Source organism: Phyllostomus discolor, chromosome 8 (assembly GCF_004126475.2).
Source record: "Phyllostomus discolor isolate MPI-MPIP mPhyDis1 chromosome 8, mPhyDis1.pri.v3, whole genome shotgun sequence".
In the NCBI taxonomy this organism is placed as follows: Eukaryota; Metazoa; Chordata; class Mammalia; order Chiroptera; family Phyllostomidae; genus Phyllostomus; species Phyllostomus discolor.
Genome location: NC_040910.2, coordinates 38,814,499 through 38,837,928, shown reverse-complemented (window position 1 = coordinate 38,837,928; position 23,430 = coordinate 38,814,499). Strand labels below are relative to the sequence as shown.

At 53.3% G+C, this 23,430-nt stretch overlaps 1 protein-coding gene across 1 annotated transcript; it reads right to left on the bottom strand.

Moving 5' to 3' along the window:
- Positions 1-2,125: 2,125 nt before the first annotated feature.
- GNA15 (G protein subunit alpha 15) lies at positions 2,126-22,908 on the bottom strand. The gene is made up of 7 exons (XM_028520186.2): positions 22,349-22,908; positions 14,994-15,178; positions 10,763-10,917; positions 9,976-10,104; positions 7,529-7,658; positions 6,229-6,382; positions 2,126-3,026 (listed from the first exon to the last, which is right to left on the bottom strand). The coding sequence occupies exons 1-7, from the start codon at positions 22,491-22,493 to the stop codon at positions 2,800-2,802; spliced, it is 1,125 nt and encodes a 374-aa protein (XP_028375987.1). The 5' UTR covers positions 22,494-22,908; the 3' UTR covers positions 2,126-2,799.
- Positions 22,909-23,430: the final 522 nt, after the last annotated feature.

Genomic DNA, 23,430 nt, shown 5'->3' with positions numbered 1-23,430 from the left:
CCGTGACATTCCTGTCGGAGGACACAGCCCACATCGGATCACCAGGACGCAGCAGACAGGCGCACGCCCAGGACGTCCCACCGAATAATTGGCCTGTACTCCTCGAAAAGTCAAGGTCGGGAAGGTCATGAAAGACAAAAAAATGGCTAAGCCTGCCTTGAATAAAAGGAGACCCAAGACACGCCAAACTAAATGCACTGAGTGGTCCCCGACGAGAGGCTGGAACGGGGAAAGTTGCTGTAAAAGACAACGGTGAGGACATTTTCATGTGGGCCGTGTATTAGATAATACTGTACGCATGCTGCAGTTCCTGAATTTGACCACCGCCCTCTGCTCATACAGTAGAAGGTTGTTTTCATAAGAATACATAGTGTTCTGGAGTAAAGGTGCAGGATTTTATCTCCAATTTACTCTCAAATTAGTTAGAAAGTTAAGAAAAATAATGGGTACCTTCTCTATGGAATATATAACGCACGTTTATATTATGTTTATAGAGAAATACAAAGCAAAAGTTAGGAAATGCTGCCAGACACAGCATGTAAATGAACGGGTGTGGTTGTGTGCTAATAATGCTTTATTTACAAAAACAGGCATTGAGCACATAGTTTGCTGAACCCTGACCTAGATGAAGGGTAGATGGGAGTTCATTGCAATAGTTTTGCAACTTCTGTAGGTTCTAATTATTTTCAAAATAAAAAGACGATGAAGAAAAGAGGGATTTCCAGACTTCGTGGCCAGGGGATGGTCTCTGAACACGTTTCATTACAAGGAATCAGGGCTCCTTGGAGAAAGGGCCGAATGCGGAGCTGGCGCCGGGGAGGTACAGGACAAGCCGAAGGGCACCTCGCCGGCCAGAACCACGAACTCTTAAGGCCACCCGGGGTCCTGCCAAGGGGGCTGAGGAACAGAGCCATTCGACTGGCCACTGGCCCAGGGATGCCTGGGACAGTCAGAGGCTGCAAGAGGGAGGAAGGAGTCTGCCCTGGAGCCCGCAGAGGGAGTGCGGCCCTGCTGGCGCCTGGATCCCAGACTCTGGCCTCCAGAATTGGGAGAACACGTTTCTGTCATTTTAAGCCACCCAGTCTGTCTAAGCCATGCGGTCTGTGGTACTTTGTTACAGCAGCGCCCAGAAAAATACCAGCACTCCTCGAAACTGTCGAGGTCATCAAAAACAGGGCAAGTCTGGGAAACATCACAGCCAGGGGGAGCTTAAGAAGCTGTGATGGCTAAATGTCATGTGGGGTCCTGGGACACAAAAAAAGATATTAGGGAAAAATCGAGAAAATCCAAATAGAGTATAAATGTTAGTTAATAGTGTGCCAATATTGGTTCATTAATTATACAAAAAGTACCATGTTAATGTAAGAGGTTAATAGTAGAGAAATTGGGTGTTTTTTTATAAGGCAACTCTGTACTATCCTCACAATTTTTCTGTAAATTTAACTATTTTAAACATAAACTTTTTTCAGTAAAAACAAAAAGCCTGTTGAATGAATAGAATCTTGGCTCTGTGATCTCCCAGGTGTGTGACCCTAGACAAACTGCCCCGTGACTCAGTTTCCTCATCTGTGAAACAGGAGTGAGAGGGCTCTGGCCGGGCAGCTCATTGGCTAGAGCGTCCTTTGGACACACCAAAGTTGCAGGCTCCATCCCTGGTCAGGATACACACGAGTCAACCAGTGATGCACCAGTAAGTGGAAAAACAAATCTCCCTCTCTCCTCCCCCTCTCTATCTCTCTAAAATCAAATTTTAAAACATTTGAAAAACGGGAACAGTAGGGGTTGTGCTACATGGAGAATCCCTGAGGATGCCGGGACCCCACAACCTGGCATAAGTGGAGCCATTATCTTCATCTTCAGAGATGGGTGGGAGCTGTGCTGGGTTTTGGGTGAGCAGCAACATGGGGTGGGCTTAAATGTCTCCCCTCCAGGGGAGGGGGTGGGGCTCCACCTGGGGGCTCGAAGTGCACACCTTCCCTGAGAGCTCTGGGTCAATTGCCCAGCACCAGTGAGTGACCAACTAGAACTTCTCCCCTTCCTTCTCCATGTTTCCACCCCATCTTGGACAGGACATCTGAGAAGGGACAGCGGGAGGATACACAGGACACCCCTAAGAAATCACAGATTTCCATAATATCATTTCTTTAATGTTCAACCTGCCAAGGGCCCTGCAGGTGAGGGAATAAATACAGTAAGTATTAAGATGCAGTGCGCCCAGCCCCCAGCCTGGGAAGGAGGGGGAATGCCTGTGGGCCTCAGTTTCCCTCATCTGCAATCCTGAACAGGATAACAACTCTTAGAAAGTACACCTCCCTTTGGGAGGTACCTGAGGTACTCAGGCTTCAGGCTGAGATACCGTCTCCTGCCCGCTAGGGGGCGCCAGAGCCCGGCCCCTGGCCTGAAGGACCACAGCCCCATCCCTGGGGGTGTGCATTACCCATGGGGGATTCCAAACTCCTGCCCAGGAGGGGACACACCTAGAGGTGGGGATCCTAAGAGAGCCCACCCACCCAAGTCCTCCATCCCCTGCTCTGTTCACCTTTTCTTTCACCCTGGCATCCCAAGTGGCCACTGTGCTTTTTCCGGGGAGGTAAACTGAGTCTGGAGGGTAGCCCAGAGACTGTCCTGGAGAGGGGCAGAGGAGAGGCAGCGACTGGCTTTCCGTCCCCAACTCATTCGTGGCCTTCCCACCACCTGGGCCAGGAGCGACAAGTTGGGTGCCTCGGCTTTCTGAGCTCTGGCCCCGCCTGTATGCCCTGCCTGCTACACTTTCATCCGACCAGGGAGGCGGGGCCAAGGTCACAGCAGGTTGATCTCGTCGAGGTAGCGGGCCAGGACCGAGTCCCGCACATCCTTGAAGACTTTGCGGATGTTCTGGGTGTCGGTGGCGCAAGTGTAGTGGCTGAAGAGACGTCGGGAACGTGGGCCCTTCCTGCCTCCATCAGCGCCGTGCACGCAGCTGGTGTACATGCGGGTGTACATGTCCAGGATGAATCTCTTGGCTGCCTCCGCATCCTGCTTTGGGCCTAGAGGGCAGAGGTGAGGATAGTCAGGGCACAAGGCTTCTGAGGCAGATGGGGACCCTCTTCCCGATATGGGCAACTTAGGGTGACAGAGACCCCAGGGACCACTCATCCACTACAATCCCAGCAGGAGGACGCCATCTAGCGGGACACGTGACTCCAGCTCAGCCAATGGGAGCATCGGGCTGGGTGGGTCACATGACATGGGATGTACCAAAGAGCCTGATCTCTAGGACTCCGGTTGGAATTTGTGATAAAGAGAGACCCTGTCTCTTTGCTGGGTTGGGAGCTGCAGAGACAGATGTTGGTACAGACAGGAAACTGAGGCCAAGAGAAGGGGAGGGATGGCAGCACTGGCAGCACACGCCGATATGGTGAAAGCACAACGTGAGTTAAGGGCCCAGTGCCTGGCTCTGCTAGTACTAGTTTGGTCATGTCATAACCCATAAAACCTCTGTGAGCCTCAGTTTCCTCGTGTGTAAAATCAGGATCAGAATAGTCCCAGGTCTCCCAGAGCTGTGAGGACTCAAAGCAGTCATTTCCAGGGCTCTGTGCTCGGTGATCAGAAGGCTTCGTGAGTGGGTGCTATCACCACTCTCTCAGAAAGGCGGCTTAGCATAGCACTGCCATCTCTGGATCTGGAGGGCCTGGGTTAGAATCCTGCCTATCACTGGCTGTATGATTTCTGGCAAGTGCCTGTACCTCTCCATGCCTCAGTTTCCCCATCTCTAGAGTGGTGAGAAGAATGAGTTTTACTTCACAGGGTTGTTGTTTTTCATGAAGATTAAGTCAATATGTAAGGATGCTTCCATCGGTGCTGCAGACGCTAGTTGTTACTGGTTAGTCACTGTCACCAGTATCATTTAGCACACAGGAGGGAAAGGCCAAGAGCCAGAAGGTTAGTATACTGGGTGCTCCAGCCTCTGGCTGGGAGAGATGGATGAGTCATGGGGGTTCCCTTTGACCTTGAAGAAAACAAATAATCCTCAAAACTATCTACTTTATCCCTGTTCCCCAACTCTCCAAGTGCTGCTTGGCTGAGAATGGGGGTGAGGGGTGTCCAGGCCACCATCCTGGAACAAGTTATTGACATCTGTCACCCAGACCCTGAGTTTTGTGGGTATGATTGGCTAAGACTGGCTGCTTGGGCTCTGACAAGGTCAGAGGGTCACACCCATAGTGATGCCACCAAAGCTTAGTCCATGTGACCTAAGGGCTTCATCTACCATGTCTGACTGTATATTGGGGTGAACCGTGTCTCCTCACCCAAATTCATATCCACTGAGAACCTCCGAATATGATCGTATTTGGATGTAGGGCAGATGTAATGAGTTAAGTTGAAATGAGGTCATACTCAGGTTGGGCCCCACATTCTGTGACTTGTGTCCTTATAAAAAGAGAAGAGATAACCAGAGACAGAGATAAGGCCAAGTGCTGATGGGGGAAGAGACTGGGGTGATGCGTCTACAAGTCAAAGGAAGCTAAGGACGGCAGGCAGCCACCAGACACCAGAAGAGCGGCCTGGGCCAGGGCCTCCTCAGAGCCCCCAGAGGAACCGGCCCTGCCTGGCCACTCACTGGCCAGCACCTTGGTTTCACACTTCCAGCCTCCTGGGCTGTGAGGGAACAAACGTCTGTTGTTTCCAGGCCCCTGTTCTAAGGCCATTGGTCACAGCAGCCCAGGAAAACAAAGATAGCTGGCCTCCAAGGCGGCCGCCATTGCCTCCTTCTCCGCCCCGCCCCCCGTAGGTGCATGCCATTTGGCCACCATCACGTAGACTCTGTTTGCCTCTATCCGAGTCTGGGCGGACCTGACTGATATTCCTCACCAACGGAATAAAGCAGAAGTAACCGTCTGGGACTTCTGAGGCAAGGTCAGGGGCAGAGGCTTCCACCTGGGCCGAAGTCTGACCATCCTGAGACAGCCATGCTGTGAACTAACCCTGGATTAGCAGACACCGGATAGAGGGAGAGAGAGGGAAAGAAAGAGAAAGAAAGAGAGAGGGGGGGCAGTAGAAGGAGGAGGGGGAGGAAGAGGGAGGAGCACAGAGTCTCCGAAGTGCATCTCCAGTCCCTGCCACCCCAACTGATGCCACAGGTGAACTTCCCAGCCTCAAATTTCCCCAGATTCCTGACCCCCCACAATCGTAAGCAAAGTGAAATGGCTGGTTTAAGCCCCTAACTTTGGGAGGTATTTGTGACTCAGCGGCGACACTTCTGGCAGCTCCCTTCACCTTCACAGCGGCACTCCGGGGAAAGCGCTAGCTGGTGCGTCCTGCCCTGGACTCACCGAAGCCCAGGTCTCCTCTGTAAGACACTCTGCATGGTGCCCAGCACTCACTGTGCTCCGCTCTAGTTAGCCTGGGCCCTTCAGCTTTGTGCCTCGGGGCGCACCCAAGGTTTGTCCCCAAACTTGCTGTATTCTTCCTGATTAATGCACGCTTAACGAGACACTACACAAATGTATTAGCTACAAGCACAGCATGAAAGAGGGTTGCTACATCACTGAAAACTGGGCCATGTGCTTTGGAAAGACTCGTTCAGACGTCAAAGATATAAGAAAAAAATTGCGCCCTGGCTGGTGTGGCTCAGTGGACTGAGCGCTAGCATGCAAACCAAAGGGTTTCCGGTTTGATTCCCAGTCAGGGCACATGCCTAGGTTGCAGGCCAGGTTCGCAGTGGGGGCATGTGAAAGGCAACCACACACTGATGATTCTCTCCTTTTTTCTCCCTTCCTTCCCCTCTCTCTAAAAATAAATAAATAAAATCTTTAAAAATAAAAAATATATACAAAATCACTATACAATTAGGTACAAATGAGCCACCAATGAAAGTTAGAAAAAGAAAAGTGTCAAAAATCTAAGCAGATTCTGGAAATAGTTGTGACGCCTTCTGGGTATGCTTTATGACAATGAACTCTGTCCAGCAGACCTGCCCGCACAAGATCCATCATATATGTCTTTGAGAATCCTCCACTTGAAGCGATCACATTGAGCTTGAAGGTGTCTGCTATATAACCCCATTCTACAGACGGAAAAACTGACGACAGAGACGGGCCGGGCAGTGAAAAGACCTGGGTCTGGAACTCAGGCCCATCCAATCGTATTTGAAACTCCCCTGACTCCAGATTGGGGTAAGGCCTGGACGGGCATCATTCTTGGGAGCTGCTTGTGGGAGGCAGGTACTGGAAGCTCTAGAACACTCACCCTGGAAACTGGGGAAGTAGGTAGCCAGGTGGGAGGTGGCGATCTTCTCCTCCAGTATGTCGGTTTTGTTGAGGAAGAGGATGACGGATGTGTTTTTGAACCAGGGCAGCTCCAGGATCGTGCCGAAGAGGGCCAGACTCTCCTTCATCCTGTTCTGGGTTGGGGGACAGAGGTGGCTCATGGCTCAGGCCGGCCAGCGTGGCCGAACAGGAGCCCTCCCTGCAACGTGGAGATGGGTCTGAGGGCGTGCAGCCAGCCGCCTCTGTGTGCCCGACATGGTTTTGTGCTTCACCTGGTTTTAGCGTCCCCCCCAAATTCATGTCTGCCTGGAATTTCCGAACATGACCTTATTGGGAAGCAGGGCCTTTAAAGATGTAATTTGTTAAGAAGAGGTCATACTGAAATTGGGTAGCTGGCCCTGACTCCAAGGAGTGGTGTCCTTATAAAAAGGGGAAATTAGGACACAGGCGCACACAGGGAGGAAGCCACGTGACGATGGAGGCAGCGGCAGGGCGATGCACCCACAAGTCAGGGGACACCGAGGACTGCCAGAGTCACCAGCCGTCGGGGGAGCATGGGACGACAGATCATTGTCCCCGGGGGCGCCGGAGGAACCAGCCTGCTGACGCCTGGGTCTCAGACTCCAGTCTCCAGAACCGGAAGGGAGTTCTTTTCTGTCGTCTCAGCCCTACCCCGCCTGCCGTCTGTGGTCCCCTGTTACAGCCGCCTGAGCGACCTAGGACATCTCCTGTCTCTGGACTCGAGCAAGAGCTCTGTCCGGACGACCTCAGATGCGTTCTGTCTCATTTAGTCTGACAGTCAGAATTGTAACATCTCCCTCTCAAATGCACAAACTGCCCACGTGACACTTCAGCCACTCAACGTGCGCGTGTCAGAGGTGACAGCGTGCCGGACCTCCATGCTGGGAGTGAACTAGAAGACGTCACAAAAAGTGATCCTCACAGCGTTTCCGATTCAAGGTGTGACCCTGTCCCTTCTGTGTGACAGTATTTCCAGGACAGTTTGCACTGTGCTGGCGTGGGGGGCGGGGTGTGCCTCAGCACATGATTGTCCCTGTGTGTGTATGGGGGGTGCACACATGCCACATGTGCGTGTCGCTGACAACACAAAGGCTTGTGGATCAGAGTTTTGGGGCTCATCCTATCGTGAAAGAAGGGAACATGGGGTTCCGAGCCTCACCAGACACCCCCAGGCTGCTCGGGAATGGCACTGAGGCCCCCCGCCCGGCTGGGGGTCGCTGGGCCCCGGGAGGAGAAGAGCCTCTCGGGTGTCCCCTCACCTCTTGGTTGTTCTCCTCCAGGCACTGGTCGTACTCGCTCAGCGAGGCCAGGTAGATGAGGGCGATGACATTCTCAAAGCAGTGGATCCACTTCTTGCGCTCCGACCTCTGGCCCCCGACATCGACAATCCTACCAAAGTGCCCCCTTTCAGAGCTCAGGCTTAATCAGAACCCCACAGCAGGGCACCCAGATCCCAGTCACATCTGGGACATGCCAAGATCAACATGACAGTCAGCAAGAACAACAAGGCCAGCCGCTGGGCCCACAGCACTTGTGTGTTACTGCATTTCACCCCCCAGTGGGATCACTATTGCACCCATTATACAGATGAGAAAACTGAGGTATAGGAAGGAGAGGGGACTTCCCCAAGCTTCTAGTGCACTGGGTTGCCTGATTTCTACCCTCATGGTGGAGGACAGATACGGAATCTGTCCTGGTTCTGGCTGGCTGACCCGGGGGAAACCACAGACCATCTGCACGACTCAGTTTCCGTATTAGTGAAATGGGGTGCTGTGATCTGGCTGGCCAGGAGACTGTCCAGTGATGAACGCCACCCCCTCTGTGCGTGGCCCAAGGTGAGAGCAGAGCCTCCATCCTCACTCACCACAACAGAAGCCCGGGCCCTCCTGCCTTCCTGTGCCGCCTTCTAAGAAATGCGGGTCGCAGATAACAAGCCCTGCGTCATTTCCCCAGGACACGACCGGTACTCAGGCAGCCAACAGGAAATGCCAGAAACCTCAGAGCAAGAAGGGACTTGCCCCAGGGTGGGAGGGGAAAGAAGCTGGTGCCTGTGGCTCCTGATCCCAGAAACCCACCCCTCTCATGCGTTAGACTCCCTCAAACCCCCATATCCAGAGGAGGATGTGGGTGCCGTGGATGAGAGTGGGGCTCTGGAGACTGAGACAGAAGTGGGGTCCACTGTGTGCCGGCCCCCCATCTCAGAGCCTGTTGTCTCTGCACCCTCGCTCCACCGACTGCCCTCTCTCCTCAGCCTTAGAACATACTCAAGTCTCCCGCCTAAAAATCCCCTCCCCTGCCCAGCCTCCCTTGTGAATGTCCCCAGCCTGTACCTTCACTCCTGAACTATTACCCATCCATCCACCCACCCACCCATCCATCCTCCACCCACACACCTGTCCATTCATCGATCTATCCATTTGTCTGCCCGTCCATCCGCTCACCCGTGCATCCATCCATTCATCCATCCGTCCATCCACCCATACGCTCCTCCTCCCATCTTTCCAGCCATCCTGCTGCATTTGCTGACTTCCACTCTGACCTCATTCTGATCACCACTATGAAGCGGGAGGCTGAAACTCAGCCCCCAATGCTGTGGGACTCTCCATCTAGTGAAGGGGACCCACGGAAAACAGCTAAATGATGACCCTCCCTGGAAAGGACTATCGCAGAGGCCAGAGCAGCGTTTGTGGGTTGGGTGGAGGCGGCGTGGGGAAGTGAGACACTCAGCACGGGCGGGGGCGGGGGGGGGCTGATCACAAACCCTGTGCCCAGATACCACCTACACTCGCCACAGCTCCCTGACACCAGCCAGCAGACACGGAGCTTGCTCGGGTCACTGACGACCCTCTAACTGCCAATCCCAGAAGTCTCTTCTCCCGCTGTGGTCTTCCTGACCTCTCCTTGGACTTTGGCTCTGGCCAGCACCCTACCTGCACGCCGCCGTGTGGCACTGGCCACCTCAGCTCTGTCTGCCAGCTCAGGCCTGCACGTGCCCAGCCACCTCCCCAGGACCCCAGACCCCTCAGACCTGGTCATCTTGTCTAACACCCCCATGCCACTGCTGCCGCAGTGGCTGCACCTTCTACCCGGTCACCTTCCTGGGAAAACTGAGAGTCATTTCCGACTCCCTGCGGTAAGTCTCGAGCTTACCTAGTCCTGCCCATTCTACGTCAGAAACATGTCTTGCACCATCCCCTCACCTCCATCCCCAAGGCCACCTCCCTGGCCCTTACCAACCCTTCCTGTCTGGACCATGCCTCCTGCCTCCTAACTCCCCAGACCCCCAGTCCTTATGGACCACTTGTGGATCCCTTATGGACCACTAGAGGACCACCCTCTGAGCTTCCCCAGCCTCAAATCCATCCCTCTGGCCATAGCTCTGATCACACAGCCTCTGCTTCTCCTGCACAACAACCTCCCAAGAGCTGGCACTAGTGAACGCCTACTCCTCCTTTGATACCCTAATACTAATGTTCCCTCCTCCAGGAAGACTTCCCCTCCCAGAGCTCTGGTGCCTCACTCTGGGCTCTTCCAGGTTCTAGTCCTGACTATATGGGAGGCTGGAGGTGTCCATGTCCAGCTCTGCCTCCTTTAGGCTAGAAGCCCATAGGCAGCTGGTCCTAGGAAACTCCTACTTATCCCACAGGGCCCCAGCTGCTTTGCCCCTCCTCCAGGAAGCGCTCCCCACTTTGCCAGCTGCGCTCACCGCAGGTTGGTTTTCTGCACAGAGAAGCAGTACTCGTTGATGCCGGTGGTGGGCATACGGCTGCGAAGCACGTCCTGGGCTGTGGGGATGTAGCCCTCCTCGGCGATGCGCTCCAGGTCCGACAGGTAGCTGGGGAGCAACGAGTCCTGAGCCCAGGCCTGCAGTCTCCCTTGGCTTCTCAGAACCACCACCCAGGGCCCAATGAGGTCACCCTGGGGGAGACGCCCCCAGGAGGGGCCAGGATCTCTGGGGTCTGGGGCCCAGGAACGCCACCCAGAGGCCGTGGGAGCACTGGGAGGAGCGGCTGGGAGTGGCGTGACCATAGACAGTGTGACCTCAAGAAGAGCAACACTGCAGAGGGGTGTCACCTTTGAGGGCTGTCACCAAGAGTGGCATTGCCCCCAGAATAGTGATGGCCTGGGAGCAAATCACCCGAGGTGCCCAGATCATGCCCAGGACAGACCACCACGTGCATCACCCCAGAAATGGTGTTACCTGGGGCAGCCTCACCCCAGGAATAACATCACCCCCAAAACAGGATCACCCAGGGACAATGTCACCCCAGGGATGATGTTACCCTGGGGCACAACCATCCCACAGCCAGAGCGTGCCCCACAGCAGGTCCCTAGGGTGGGAGCTGGGCCCCTGGGACCCCCTCTGTCCAGGCGCAGTCCTGGGACGCGGTCTCCGCTGGCTGCATCTCGGCCTGTAGCTGTGCCCAGTGACCACCTCACCCAAAGCCCCCACCCCCTGCACCCCGCGCCCGCCACCCTGACCCCAGACTCACTACACTGCCGAGTCAAGCAGGTGAAACTCCCGCCGGCGCTCGTAGCAGGCCCGGATGCCTGCGTCCCTCCACAGCTCCTGCATGGCCACCGCGTAGCGCTTCTCAAAAGTGGTCACTTTGTAGGGGTCCTGGCTCATGACCAGGCTGGCGTGGTGCTGGCGGGACGGACGAGGCAGGTCAGAGCCAGCAAGCCCTCTTCCCCTCCTTTCTCGGCCGCCTCTCCTTCCTAGCCCAGGAACCCCCTGCATGTTCTCACCTCCCTGTCTCCTCTGACGCGCTCCTGCCTTCATTCATGCATCTAACCACAGAGGGAGCGCGGGGAGAGCGGGGCCTGGCACCAGGGGCAGCAGAGAAATGTGCTGCCGAGAGCAATGCGGGCGAAGGCCATGGTGTGTGCACTGGCGGCCTCCTAAGCGTGGCGCACCCCTCCTGCTCTTTAAAAGCACTGGGACCTGACTCCTAGGGGACAATCCCTACAGGTGTCCCCATGTTACAGGTTAGGCTCCTGAGGCACAAGAGCAACGTGCCCAGGCCCCACACTGCAGGAGAGCACAGGACAGCCCCAGGGTGGGAACGGGTGAGGCCTGGGCATCTGTGAATAATCCCTGTGTAGAATCAATCACACTGCTCGCAGCCTGTTACGAACAGCTTGGATTTGTCCACCACCTCATTCTTGGCAAATTCCTATATGTAAGTCCCAACCCTGAGGACCTGCGGATGTGACTGTATTTGGAGGTGGGGTCTTTACAGAGGTGACTGAGTTAAAATGAGGTCCTGAGGGTGGGACCTGATCTCATACACAACTGGTGGCCTTACACAAAAGAACAGGGTGGCCACGTGAGGACACAGGGAGAAGACGGCCACTTGCTAGCCGAGGGGAGAAGCCCCGAGAAGCCGGCCCGCTGACGCTGTGATCTCAGACCACGAACAAATGCGTTTCTGCCGTGCAAGCTCCCCGGTGGGCGCCACCGGGTCACGGCAGCCTGAGCAAAACAATGCACAGCCTGAAAATAGGTGAAATCCAAAGTTTTTAAAAACATAGTAAAAATGAAAAATAATTGTAAAAGCAAACATTAAGAAAAAAATCCTCGTAAAAATTGTATTCCGTGAAGGTCCCGAGTGGAGCTTGATGTGCTTTGAATGACGTGAACAGGGTCCGTCGCTCTGACGGACGGCGGGCGGGACAGGAGGCAAGGGCGTCCACTCACGCCGTTTCCAATGAGCGCTGCACTGCGGCCCCGCCAGGGAGAAGGAACGGAAGGTCGGGTTTGGAAAGGAACAAATCACACTGTGGTCATTCAGGGATGACATGACTACATGTAGAAAATCCAAAATAGTCTATAGACAAACTATTAAAATAACCCAGAGAACTTAACAGGGGCCACAAATGCAAGATCAATAAACAAAAATCAAATGTGTGTCTACATACTATCCACTAACTAGTAGAAATTTTTTAAGATTTAAATCCCATTTACAGCAGTATCAAAAGACAGCAAATACCTAGGAATAAATCTGACAACACATGTGAAACAAAGAGTTTATATCTAGAATATACAAAGAATTTGCTACAAATCAGTAAAGAAAACACTGAGGGCCCTGGCCAGGTGGTTCAGTTGGTTGGAGCATTGTCCAGTACACCAAAAAGGTCACAGGTTTGAGTCCTGGTCAGGGCACATGCCTAGGCTGTGGGTTCAATCCCTGGTCAGGGTGTGTACGGGAGGCAATTGATCAATGTTTCTCTCTCACATCTCTCTCTCTTTCCCTTCCTCTGTCTCTAAAATCAATAAACATTTCCTCAGTTGAAGATTTTTTTAAAAACTAAGAAAGTATACTTTTTTAAGTAAAAAAAAACAAAATTAAAAAATGGGACAAAAAGATTGAACAGTTGCTTCACAAAACATAATGTCCAAGTGTCCAAGAAAATACACAAAAAGGTACACAAGCTCATTATTAATCAAAACCATGAAAATCAAAACCACAATGAAATGCCACCAAGCACCCAACAGAATGGCTTAAATGAAGTGACAGACAACATCAAGTGTTGACTAGGACAAGGAGCAACCAGAACTCTGCATGCACTGCCAGTGGGAATATGAATTTCTACAGTTAACTTAAAAAACATTTTGGTGTCTCTTGCATGTCCCCTCTAGGTAGATACCCAGCCGAAATAGGCAGATGACCCAAATGTCAACAACATTAGAACAGACAAATAAACAAACCATGGCATGCAGTTACGGTAAAAATAAACCCCAACTATGCCACCAAGAGATGGATGGGTCACAGATACACTGCACAGCACCAGAAGCCAGACATGAAAGATCATTCCAGGGAACTTGAGAACTAAGAAAATGCATGGTGATGGAAGATGGGACAGTGGCTGTCCTTCGGGGGAGCCTCCGTTTCAGCTGTAAAGTGAGGTACTAGCGGAGATGGGTCACTGTGAGGATTAAAGAATCATCTCGCCTGCGAACGCTCATGAATCCCACACGGCAGACCGGGCCGTGCTGAGCACTTCCAGTGCTTTCCATTCGCCACACCCTCACACCAGCCCTGTGAGGGAGGGGCCGCTGGCCCACCCAGCTGCTCTTCCAAAGTCCTTGGGCCATCCCAGATTCACAAGTGAGATGCTTTTAGATTTTAGGGAGGCAATGTGACCTCACACCTCTTAGGGTGACCACTGTCAAACAAACAAACAAACAGACAAACAGCAAAAAACCATCAGGTGTTGGTGAAGATGTGGAAAAACCGGAAACTCTGCACTATTGGCAGGAATGCAAAACGGGGCAGCCACTTTGGAAAACAGTACGGAGGTTCCCCCCAAAATCAAAAATAGAATCTCCACATAACCCAGCAACTCAACTTCTGGACGTTTATCCAAAAACAAAATGAAATCACATCTTGGAAGGACACGAGCGCACCTGTGTGCACGGGGACACTGCTGTGCACAGCCAAGGTGCAGAGAAGCCCCGCGCCCGTGGACGGACGGCGGGTGAAGACGACAGGGCCCATCCACAGAGGGGACAGTATTCTGCCTTTAAAAAGAAGAAAATTCTTGTAAAGTTTATGACTCCCTAACCACTATGCTGTACACCTAAAACTAACACGAAATAACTGAATGTCAACTGGGATCGAAAAATAAAAATTAAGCCCTGGCCGGGTGGCTCCATTGGTTAGAGCACCGACCCGATGCGCCAAGGCTGCAGGTGAACCCCAGTCAGGGCACGTGCACGCATCAACCAATGAGTGCGTCACTACGAGAAACAACAAAATTGATGTCTGTCTCTCTCAAAATCAATAAATAGACATATTTTAATTAAAAAAATAAAGTTAAAAAACAAACTAAAAGGAAGGAACTTAGCCCTGGCTGGCGTAGCTCAGTGGATTGAGCGCGGACTGGGAACCAAAGTGTCCCAGGTTCGATTCCCAGCCAGGGTACATTCCTGGGTTGCAGGCCATAACCCCCAGCAACTGCACATTGATGTCTGTCTCTCTCTGCCTCTCTGTCTCTCTGTCTCTCTCCCCCTCCCTCCCTTCCCTCTCTAAAAATAAATAAACAAAATCTTAAAAAAAAATAAAAATAAAAAATAAATAAATAAAAGGAAGGAACTTCTACAATAGGCCACAATGTGGATAAACCTTGAGGACATCATATTAAGTGACATAAGCCAGTCACAGAAGGACAAATACTGCATGACCCCACTTACACGAGGCAATAGGCAGACTCAAGGGACCAGAGCAGAATGGGCTCCGGGGTGGGGCGGAGGGGGTGGGCATGCAGATGTGCTATTCAATGGGCACTTTCGGTGACTTTCGGGGTTGAGCTCTGCTACACAACATCCTTTCTCCAGCCGATACTGTACTGTGCACTTAAAATTTGAGAGGGTAGATCTCATGTTGAATATTCTGATCACAACAAAATAATTTTTTAAAGATGATGCGATGCATGAAATGAATAGCAGCCCCTCCCCGCAGTAATCAGTCCATTGTGTTAATATTGCCACCAGGGAACTGGCGCTAACTCCGGACTCCCACGCGAATCATGGGGTCCAAGGGTGGAGCGCTGGGGGTGCACAAGACACAAGGAAGGGAGGAGCATGTGGTGTGGAGCTGCTTGGAACGCACGGCAGGATCCCAAGAAACCCCAGGAGTGGTGTTCTTAACAAGGACCTGGAGGTTTCTAAGCGACCCGCCGCCTAGCGTGGCGCCCGTGTGGCAGCCCCAGGACGCTCACCTGGCTCTCCGGCCTGCTGAAGGGGATCTGCAGCTGGTCCATGGCCTCGATCATGGCCCGCATGGACACGAAGATGTTCTGGTAAACGAGCCGCCGGAAGCCCTTGCGGTCCTCCTCCGAGTAGCCAGCCCCGTGGATGATGCGCATCTGCTTGATGAACGTGCTCTTCCCGCTCTCGCCAGGGCCTGCGGGGGGGCAGCCAGCGCTCGGCCTCAACCCAGACCTCCCGGGGTTCAAATCCCCTGGGCCGAGGCCGCGCTCAGGGACCTTGGGGAGAGTCTTCACCACCTTGTGCCTCAGTCTCCCTACCTATAAACCACGGATCGGGATAGGCCCTGCCTGCTCCGACAGTGTGAGGGCGGAATGAGGCCATGGGAGGGGGGCTCCAGGGCGGGGTCGGCAAACCGTGGCGCTCCGGCCGAATCTAGCCACAGCCTGTTTTTGCGCAGCCAGGGCGCTTTCACAGTCTGTATGATTTTTCTGTTTCTGATACTTCCCACGGTCCCAGTTTTTATATTTTAAATGGTTGAAAGGACTCAAAAGAAAATTGTTTCGTATCACGTGAAAATAAATGAAATTCAGGTTTCAGCGTCTATCAATAAAGTTTTACTGGCGCATGACCACACCCACCGGTGTTTGAACTGTCTGTTGCTGTTTTCTCCCTACAGTGACGGAGCTGAGCAGTCGGACAGACACCCTCTGGTCCGCCAAGCCAAAAATGTTTACTCTCCGTCTCCTACCGAAAAACTGTGGGCCATGGCTTACAGCATGCTCATATACAGGAGGAGCTACATTAGTGTTCACTATTATTATTAGTATCAGTGTTTATCATAATTATAATTCATATTTTTTGCTATAATAATCTCACGTAGAGAAACTTTTATGAAGGAAATAAAATAGGATAAAGAGTGTTAGGTGGCCGGAGAGAACGAGAGCGAGGAGGTGATGGCAGGAAGGGGACTGGGCAGGTCATGCTGGTCTGTCTCCGTGGGAGGACTTGGGCTTTTTCCCCAGGGAGGCGGGCGTCCTGGAGGGCTGTGATTGGAGGAGGAACCAGACCCGGGTGCTCACATGCGCCCCCTGGTGGCTGCTTCTGGGGAGGACAGGCTGTGGGGTACCAGAGCAGAGGCACTGGGCCCTAGAGGTAGGAGATGATGGTGTGGCCCTGGAAATGGTGAGAAGGGGTCATATTCGCGAGATATTTGGGAGACAGAATAAACAGGGCTTTCTTGATGAACCAAAGTGGAAAGAGAGGCCCTCGCAGGGCCAGCTACAAGGCCAAGCGCAAGATGAAACCACAGGCCCCTTCTGACAGAGGGTGCTGGCCCTCTGTGATATCAATTCTGGAATCTTCAAGAGCCCAGGAGCACAGAAGCTCAAAGTCCAAGTCTCAGCACCCTGCTGTCTGAGCTCCAGAACCCCCTTCCCTCCCTCCCTCTCAGCGCCTCTGTTTTCTGTCTGTAAAATGGGTGTGGCAGCCAGACAGGAGGCGCAAGGCTGGGAGGCTCCTCCAACATCCGATCACCCTGCCTGGTTCTGGGGGACACGGGTGCAGGGGTTTTCCAGGGGCCTGAGTGGGGCCTGTGCAGAAGGAACTGGAAAAGCAGCAAAAAGGGAAGGGGTGGTCTGGCTGGAGCCCAGAAAGAGGAAATGAAAGCAGAGGGAGGTGAGCAGAAAGGAGGGTGGGGAGTGTGGGAGGCAGAGAGAAGGAAGGTGCTACCTTGCATCACCCCCCAGGGCCATCTTATCCCCCGTCTACCCCCAGCACGTCTGAGGGTAAGGAGGGCAGGTCTGAGGTAGCACTGGGTGTTATAAATACACTAGAATCTCAGTCTAAGAAAAAGAGCCACTTTTGCCCTCGGGTGGCTCAGTTGGTTGGAGCATAGTCCTGTACACCAAAAAGATCTCCAGTCAGGACACATGCCTAGGTTGCAGGTTTGATCCCCGCTTGGGGCACATACAGGAGACAACCAATCTATTCTCTCTCACATCTCTCTCTCCCTCTGTCCCTCCTTCTCCGTCCTTTTCTCTCTCTTTAAAAAAAATCATTAATAAAAATATCCTTGGGCTGAGATTAAAAAATGAGAGAGAGACATGTTTGTGTTGCCGTAAAGGACATTAGTGGGGACACTGGGGAAGCAGGCTGGTGTGAGTTGGGGCGGGAGTGGGGGACACGTGGCTGACAGCACCGCACTGGGCTCATGGTCAACGTTTGTTGTGGTCCTGGGGGGTCCTGCTTTGTAGTGGCACTCAAGCCCACCGAAGTATTTAGGGGTAAAAAGGCATCAGGCCTGGAACTTACAAATGGTTCAGAAAAAATGAAAACATATGTATTAAATATGCACATGTATAGTAAATAAACTATAGCTATAATTATGCATTAAATAAACTAAAATCTGTATATATACACTTACATGTAGCACATACATGTGTGTATATATTTGGGGGGAAAAGGATAAAGGAAATGTGGTAAAATGTTAACATTTGCAGAAGAATCCAGGCGCAACTTTTTTTATAAGTCTGGATGCATTTCAAGTAAGTTAAGAGAGAGGGAAAAAAAACAACTCTAAATGCAACATGAAATGCTGGATTGGGTCCTGGAACCAAAAAAGGGCCTTTGTGGAAAAGGCAGTCAAATGGCCCAATGCACCGTCTGGGGTTCAGTTAACAGCGCTGTGACAGCAAGGGTCCCCTGTCGCCTCCTCGGCTGTGGCAGCGGTGCTGTGGTTCCGTGAGACGTGAGTGGGAGGGGAAGCTGCTCTGGAGTACAGGGTAACTCTGTGTGTTCCCTGCACAACTTGTCCATACATCTAAAATTTCCCCAAGTAAAAAGTTTCCTTTAAAAAATAAAACGCTGGCGGGTCCCCCAGGTCTGTAGTCTCTCAAGTGTGGGGCCACATGTGTCTCGGATTCTGGAACTTCTTGGATTTTAGTTCATCAAGCTCACTAAATATTCCAGAATAGAAACACCTGAATATCACAGCCTGGCTTCCTAATCAGAAACCGGGGGAGACCTCCAGTCTTCAGAAGCTTGGCGATCAGCAGGAGGCAGAAGTGGCGGAGCCGTGCACCCTCGAGAGCCGCCAGCAGGAAGCGCCATTGTACCTGGGCCTCACAGCAGGAGGGACGGCTCTTGGCCCCACTTTTCAGGTGGGAAAACCAAGTCCCAGAGCTGTTGAGGGGACCGCCTTGGGTCGCACAGCTGGCGAGTGGCCAAGCTGAGACTCAAACTCAGTTCTTCCTGAGTCCAGAGATTGTGGGCTTTTTATTTTTTAAGATTGTATTGATTTATATCTAGAGAGAGGGGAAGGGAGGGAGGAAGAGAGGGAACAAAGCATCCATGTGCAAGAGAAACAGAGATCGTGGCCTCTCACAGGTCCCCAGCCGGGGCCTGGCCCATAGCCCAGGCACGTGCCCGACAGAGAACGGAAGCTGCACGAGCCTCCGGTTGTGGACGATGCCCAGCCTGCTGAGCCACACCAGTCAAAGCCTCGTGGGCCTTTTAATGATCATAGAGGAAGGTCCCACGTGCTGCCTATACAATAGCAACATTAATAATAATAACAATTGGCATCACTATCATCATCACAGTGAGTATAATTTAACTCTTGGCATCTGCCAGGACAGGAGCCAAGACACTCGGTGTGTGCCCTCGGTCAGTCCTCACGGGATTCCTGCTGTTTTCCCGTTTACGGAGGAGACACGGGCTCAGGAAGGTGCAGCGCCCTTCCCGGGGTCACACAGCTGGTGGAGAAGCAGGGGACTGGAGTCGGAGCCTTTGTGCGTCCTTCACCTCCAGGATGGGACATGGCCAGCTGGGTGAGTCAGGCGTCATCAAGATACCAGTTAACGTGACATTTCTACAGACACTCAGAACCTGGACAGTCCCTCTGGGTGCTGCCTGAGACGGCACCGAGACCGACGGCAGAGGACGTCACCCTTCGACCTCTCGGTGGCCTTCCAGCTCTCGGATCTCAGGCCCCCTCCAGAAGTGCAGAGACAAAGGTCTCAGGAAGCAACACTTAACTAGGTTGCGATGCGCTAATTTTTTTTCTCTTCTCTTCTGCTTTATTAAAGAAAAAACATTCTGGTCTCCACCCACAACGTGGATTTTGTGACTCACAAATGGACCACAGCATGAATTCTGAAAAATTCCACAGGCGGAAACCCCTGTGTGCGGCCCATGCCTGTCCTGAAGCCACTGAGGGACCTGGAACCTCTAAAACCCCTGGCTCCTGGCTGCCTCAGGAAACCCCCCACGTGGCGCTGGGAGCTGTGGGTGGGGTGGGGGCAGCTGCATCCACCTGGCGGGGTCTTGCAGCCCAGACAGGAAGCGACACTTCCTCCTGGGATGGATGAGGAAGTGGAACCCAGCAGACGCCTGGAGGAGCTGGGCCAAGACCCAGGCATCACGAGACAGCATGTGGCTCCCGTGGAGGGGATGGCAGCCCCAGCCCCCGCCGACCCTGGGGTACAGGCGCCAGGCTGGGCAGCAGGGGCAGAGAGCAGGCAGCTCACTCGGCTCTGGCTTGGCTCTGGCGCAGACTGGCTGCTGACTCAGACGGGTGCTGCCACCTCCCCGGACCTCAGTTTCCCCGTCTGTCATTGGGGTTCTGTGGCTTTTCTTTCCTGAGGCATGTTCACAGGGCAGTCAGACACACAGACTTAGAGCTGGAATTCTAGGTTCTGACACTGGCTGTGTGACCTTGGGCAAGTCACTTCACCTCTCTGGGCCTTTGTTTCCCCATCTGGGGCTATGGCTTCATTCTGACTCCACCCCTCCCAACATGGTGATCACTTCCTGTCAGGGACAGACAACCCCTCCCCCCACACATACTAGGTCCTCATCCTCAAATGGATCAGCATACATCTAGAAAAAATTACTTTTGGATTTAATTCCTGTTTTTAAGAAGGGAGGGAGGTGTGGAGGTGGCCCTCAGGGAAAGGATGGGGGTAGTTGAAACCAGTCCACATGGCTGTCCGCAGGGTGACCATTGGCGCTCGGACACAGAGACAATCTCCTCCCCACCCCCTTCCCCACACAGCAGAAGGGGCCCTCTGAGTTGGGGCTGGCTGGGCAGTGGGCAGGCGGAGCCAGGGTCCTTCCCATCTCCAGGAAGATATGGTACGGCTCTGGAGAAAATCTCCCCTGAATCAAGACTGATTGATTGATTGATTCATTCATTCATTCGTTCATTCCTTTAGAAAGCATGCACTGGGCATCTACCATATGTCAGGCTCATTGTCCTGCTGGGCCAGGCACCGGGGGCACGGGAGAGAATAAGACAGACGTGATCCCCGCCTTGTGCTGTTCGCTCTACAACCGCAGAGGCAGACGATAACAGGCAAAGGCCTCAGGGCATCTGTGAGTGAGAGCTATGAAGGAAAGTCAGGCAGAGGACGGAGAACCAGGGGCTCTCTGTGTAGCCGTGGGGTTCAGGGGGAACGTCTCCGAGCAGGTGACAGTCCAGCTGAGACCTGCCCTGAGCAACAATGCCAGCTGTGACCCTGAGAGCTCTTGGCAGTGAGAACAGCAAGTGCAAAGGCCCTGAGGTCCGGGTAAATGAACTTGAAATGTGCACGGAAAGATCACTAACATTGATAACCCCTAGTCTGAGGACGAAGGAAAAGGGCTGGAGACATAATTAAAGAGGGACATCACTACGGACCCTACACACACGGAAAGGATGATGAGAGAATGTTTGAAAAATTATGCCCATAAATTTAATGATTTGGAAGAAATGGACAAATTCTTTGAAAGACACCCATAACCAAAGCTCACTCATGAACAAATAGCTTAAATAGCCCCACTGATTAAAAATAGTAAATAAGCCCTGGCTGGCATAGCTCAGTGGATTGAGTGTGGGCAGCGAACCAGGCATTGCAGGTTCGACTCCCAGTCAGGGCACATGCCTGGGTTGCAGGCCACGGCCCCCAGCAACCGCACATTGATGTTTCTCTCTCTCTTTCTCTCTCCCTTCCCTCTCTAAAAATAAATAAATAAAATCTCTTAAAAAATAGTAAATAATATGTTAATATATCACATATATTATTAATATAATACCTTATCTATTAAAGAAATAAAATATAGACATAAGTAGTAAAGCAATTAAATTCTTAATTAAAAATTTTCCAGGCTCATTCATGATTTTACCAAACGTTTAAGGAAAACGTAAAATACTCAACAGAGAGCAAAGAAACCAGGCAGCTGTCGCCTAAATGCTACGGCCAGCAAGCGGAGCTGGGGTCTGAGAAGCCAGACGGGCCAGAGTTTGAATTTTACGCCAGATCTTCTTGGAGAAATAAAGGGGTGGGGGCACTCTTTTCACTAGTTCAGCAAGAGGGAGCAATGTTAGAAGTTAGAGGGTCCCTCAATTAGGGTGCAATTTTGGGGTCCAGTGCTCCCACTCTCTTTCCACTCCCTGACACTTCCCGCTGAGCAAGGAAGGAGAGACGTGACTATACAGGTAGATGGCCAGTCTCTTTGACCTGGGCCTCTCTCTGGCGGGTGTGACTTCAGGACACCTAAGGCCTGCCCAGCACCCACCCGGAGCTCAAGGGGTCCTGGGAGCCCCTCCAAGGCCCGCAGCTCTGGGGCCACGCATGGGTACAGCGCTTGGGGGGGTGGACGCATGTGGGTGACAGGACTTGAAGTTTCAGAGGTCACAGTCTGCCGCCCTTTGAGTCACCCCGACTTCCTCACCTGCATTCATTTTCCCCCTCGATCTTCTAGCTGCCGGAAACTGTTTCAGTTTACAGGCTTAACGTCTATCTCCCTCACAAGGAGATGGGGTCCCTGGAGGCAGGGACAACTCCCATCTCCTTCACCGCTGTGTCCCCAGGAGTTGCTCAATACATTTTGAATTTATGAATGAACCAATCAGTCCATCAGAACCAGATGGCAACGCTCTGCCCACAAAACTCACACTAACAAACCTCCAGAACCCAGGTGAAGCCCCACACCCCCGCCCGGCTAGCTGGTGTGGTAGGGAGAGAGGAACTGGGGGGCCCTGTGGACATGGAGGGACAGGCCAGGCCTTACTGGCCTGGGCAGGCACAGACAAACCTGAGCTCATGGTTACCCTCCCACGACACAGATCCGACACAGAGCCTGTAGGGTGTGCTGGGCCTGCCAGGCTGGAGCCGCCCCACCGGGCCACCCCACCAGGCCACCTCCATTCCTGCAGATGCTCTGCAGGGTGGCTGGGCCCGTGTCTGGACGAGGAACTGGGCCTCTTGGCGCCTCGGTCTTCTCATCCGGCAAGTGGGTTCCCAGGTTCTGTGGCCCCAGTTGGGGCGAGGAGCCTCCCCTCCAGCCTTCTTCCTTCCGCCACCCCACCAGGCCCAGGACTCACCCAGAAGCAGCAGTTTCAGCTCGCCTCGGTCCCGCCTCTTCTGTTCCAGGAGGATCTTGTTGATCTCCTGGTCAATCCGGGCAGCTGTCTTCTCATCCTCCGTCAGGCACCAAGGGCAACAGTGCCAGGTCAGCGACCGGGCCATGACTCGGGGCCTCAGAAGGCACAAGGCAGCATGGCCCCGGCCCTCTGGGGAGGGCACCCCCACCCCGTGGGCTCCAGGGAGGGCTCCTGGCAGCCAAGTGTGAAGGGGCCGCCCTCTTCTTGGGGGTCACCCCCTGGAACCCCCAACTTCCTGGCCTCCGGCACCCAGGCAGCCCAGCTCGGAGAGGCCTGGGCGCCAGGCACTAGGCGTTGGGGGAGAAGCAGGAGGAGCAGGAGAAGGGGTGCAGAGGCTCAGGGCTCCCCGCCCATCTCCAGACCTGCCCGGCCCGGCCCAACAGGTTGACTGGGGCAGCAAGGAGAGGTGGGTGCCCCTGGGGAGGGTGGGGCACCTCAAGGAAGGGCCCCCGCACAGTCTGGGTCCCGGCAGCTGACTGGGCCCTCCTTCCTCATTCTGAAGAAGGGGTGGACTCCATCCTGCGAGGGCCCCTGACCCCGCCCCTGTCACCAGGCCCACCCCTGAGAGCCTGTTCGGAGCCAATTAGGAGCGATCTTCAAAACACCCACAAGGAAGGCGGGGTGGCACCTACTGTCTGAAGTCCTTGCCTGTGCGGGCTCGTTTCACGTGCCCATCCCCTCCGAGTTACTGTTATCTATCTCCTCCCATGTACAGATGAGTAAACTGAGGCACAGACCCATGCTGCCCCTGGGTCTAGACCCATTATAACCAGGCAGCTTCAAGATGGCCATTTATTCTTCCAGCAAACACTGACTGAGCACCTACTATGTGCCAGGCATCCTAGGCGCTGCGGAAAGATGAAATCCCTGACCCCTCTGCCTAACATTCCAGTCAGGACAAGTCAGGAAAGGTAGTTTTAAAAATATTTAAGCCTGTTGGATGGCAATACGTTCTGAGCGAAAAGTGGAGTGGAGGAGGGCTGGGAGGCGTTGGGGGGTGGGGCTGCAGCTTCACGAAGGGA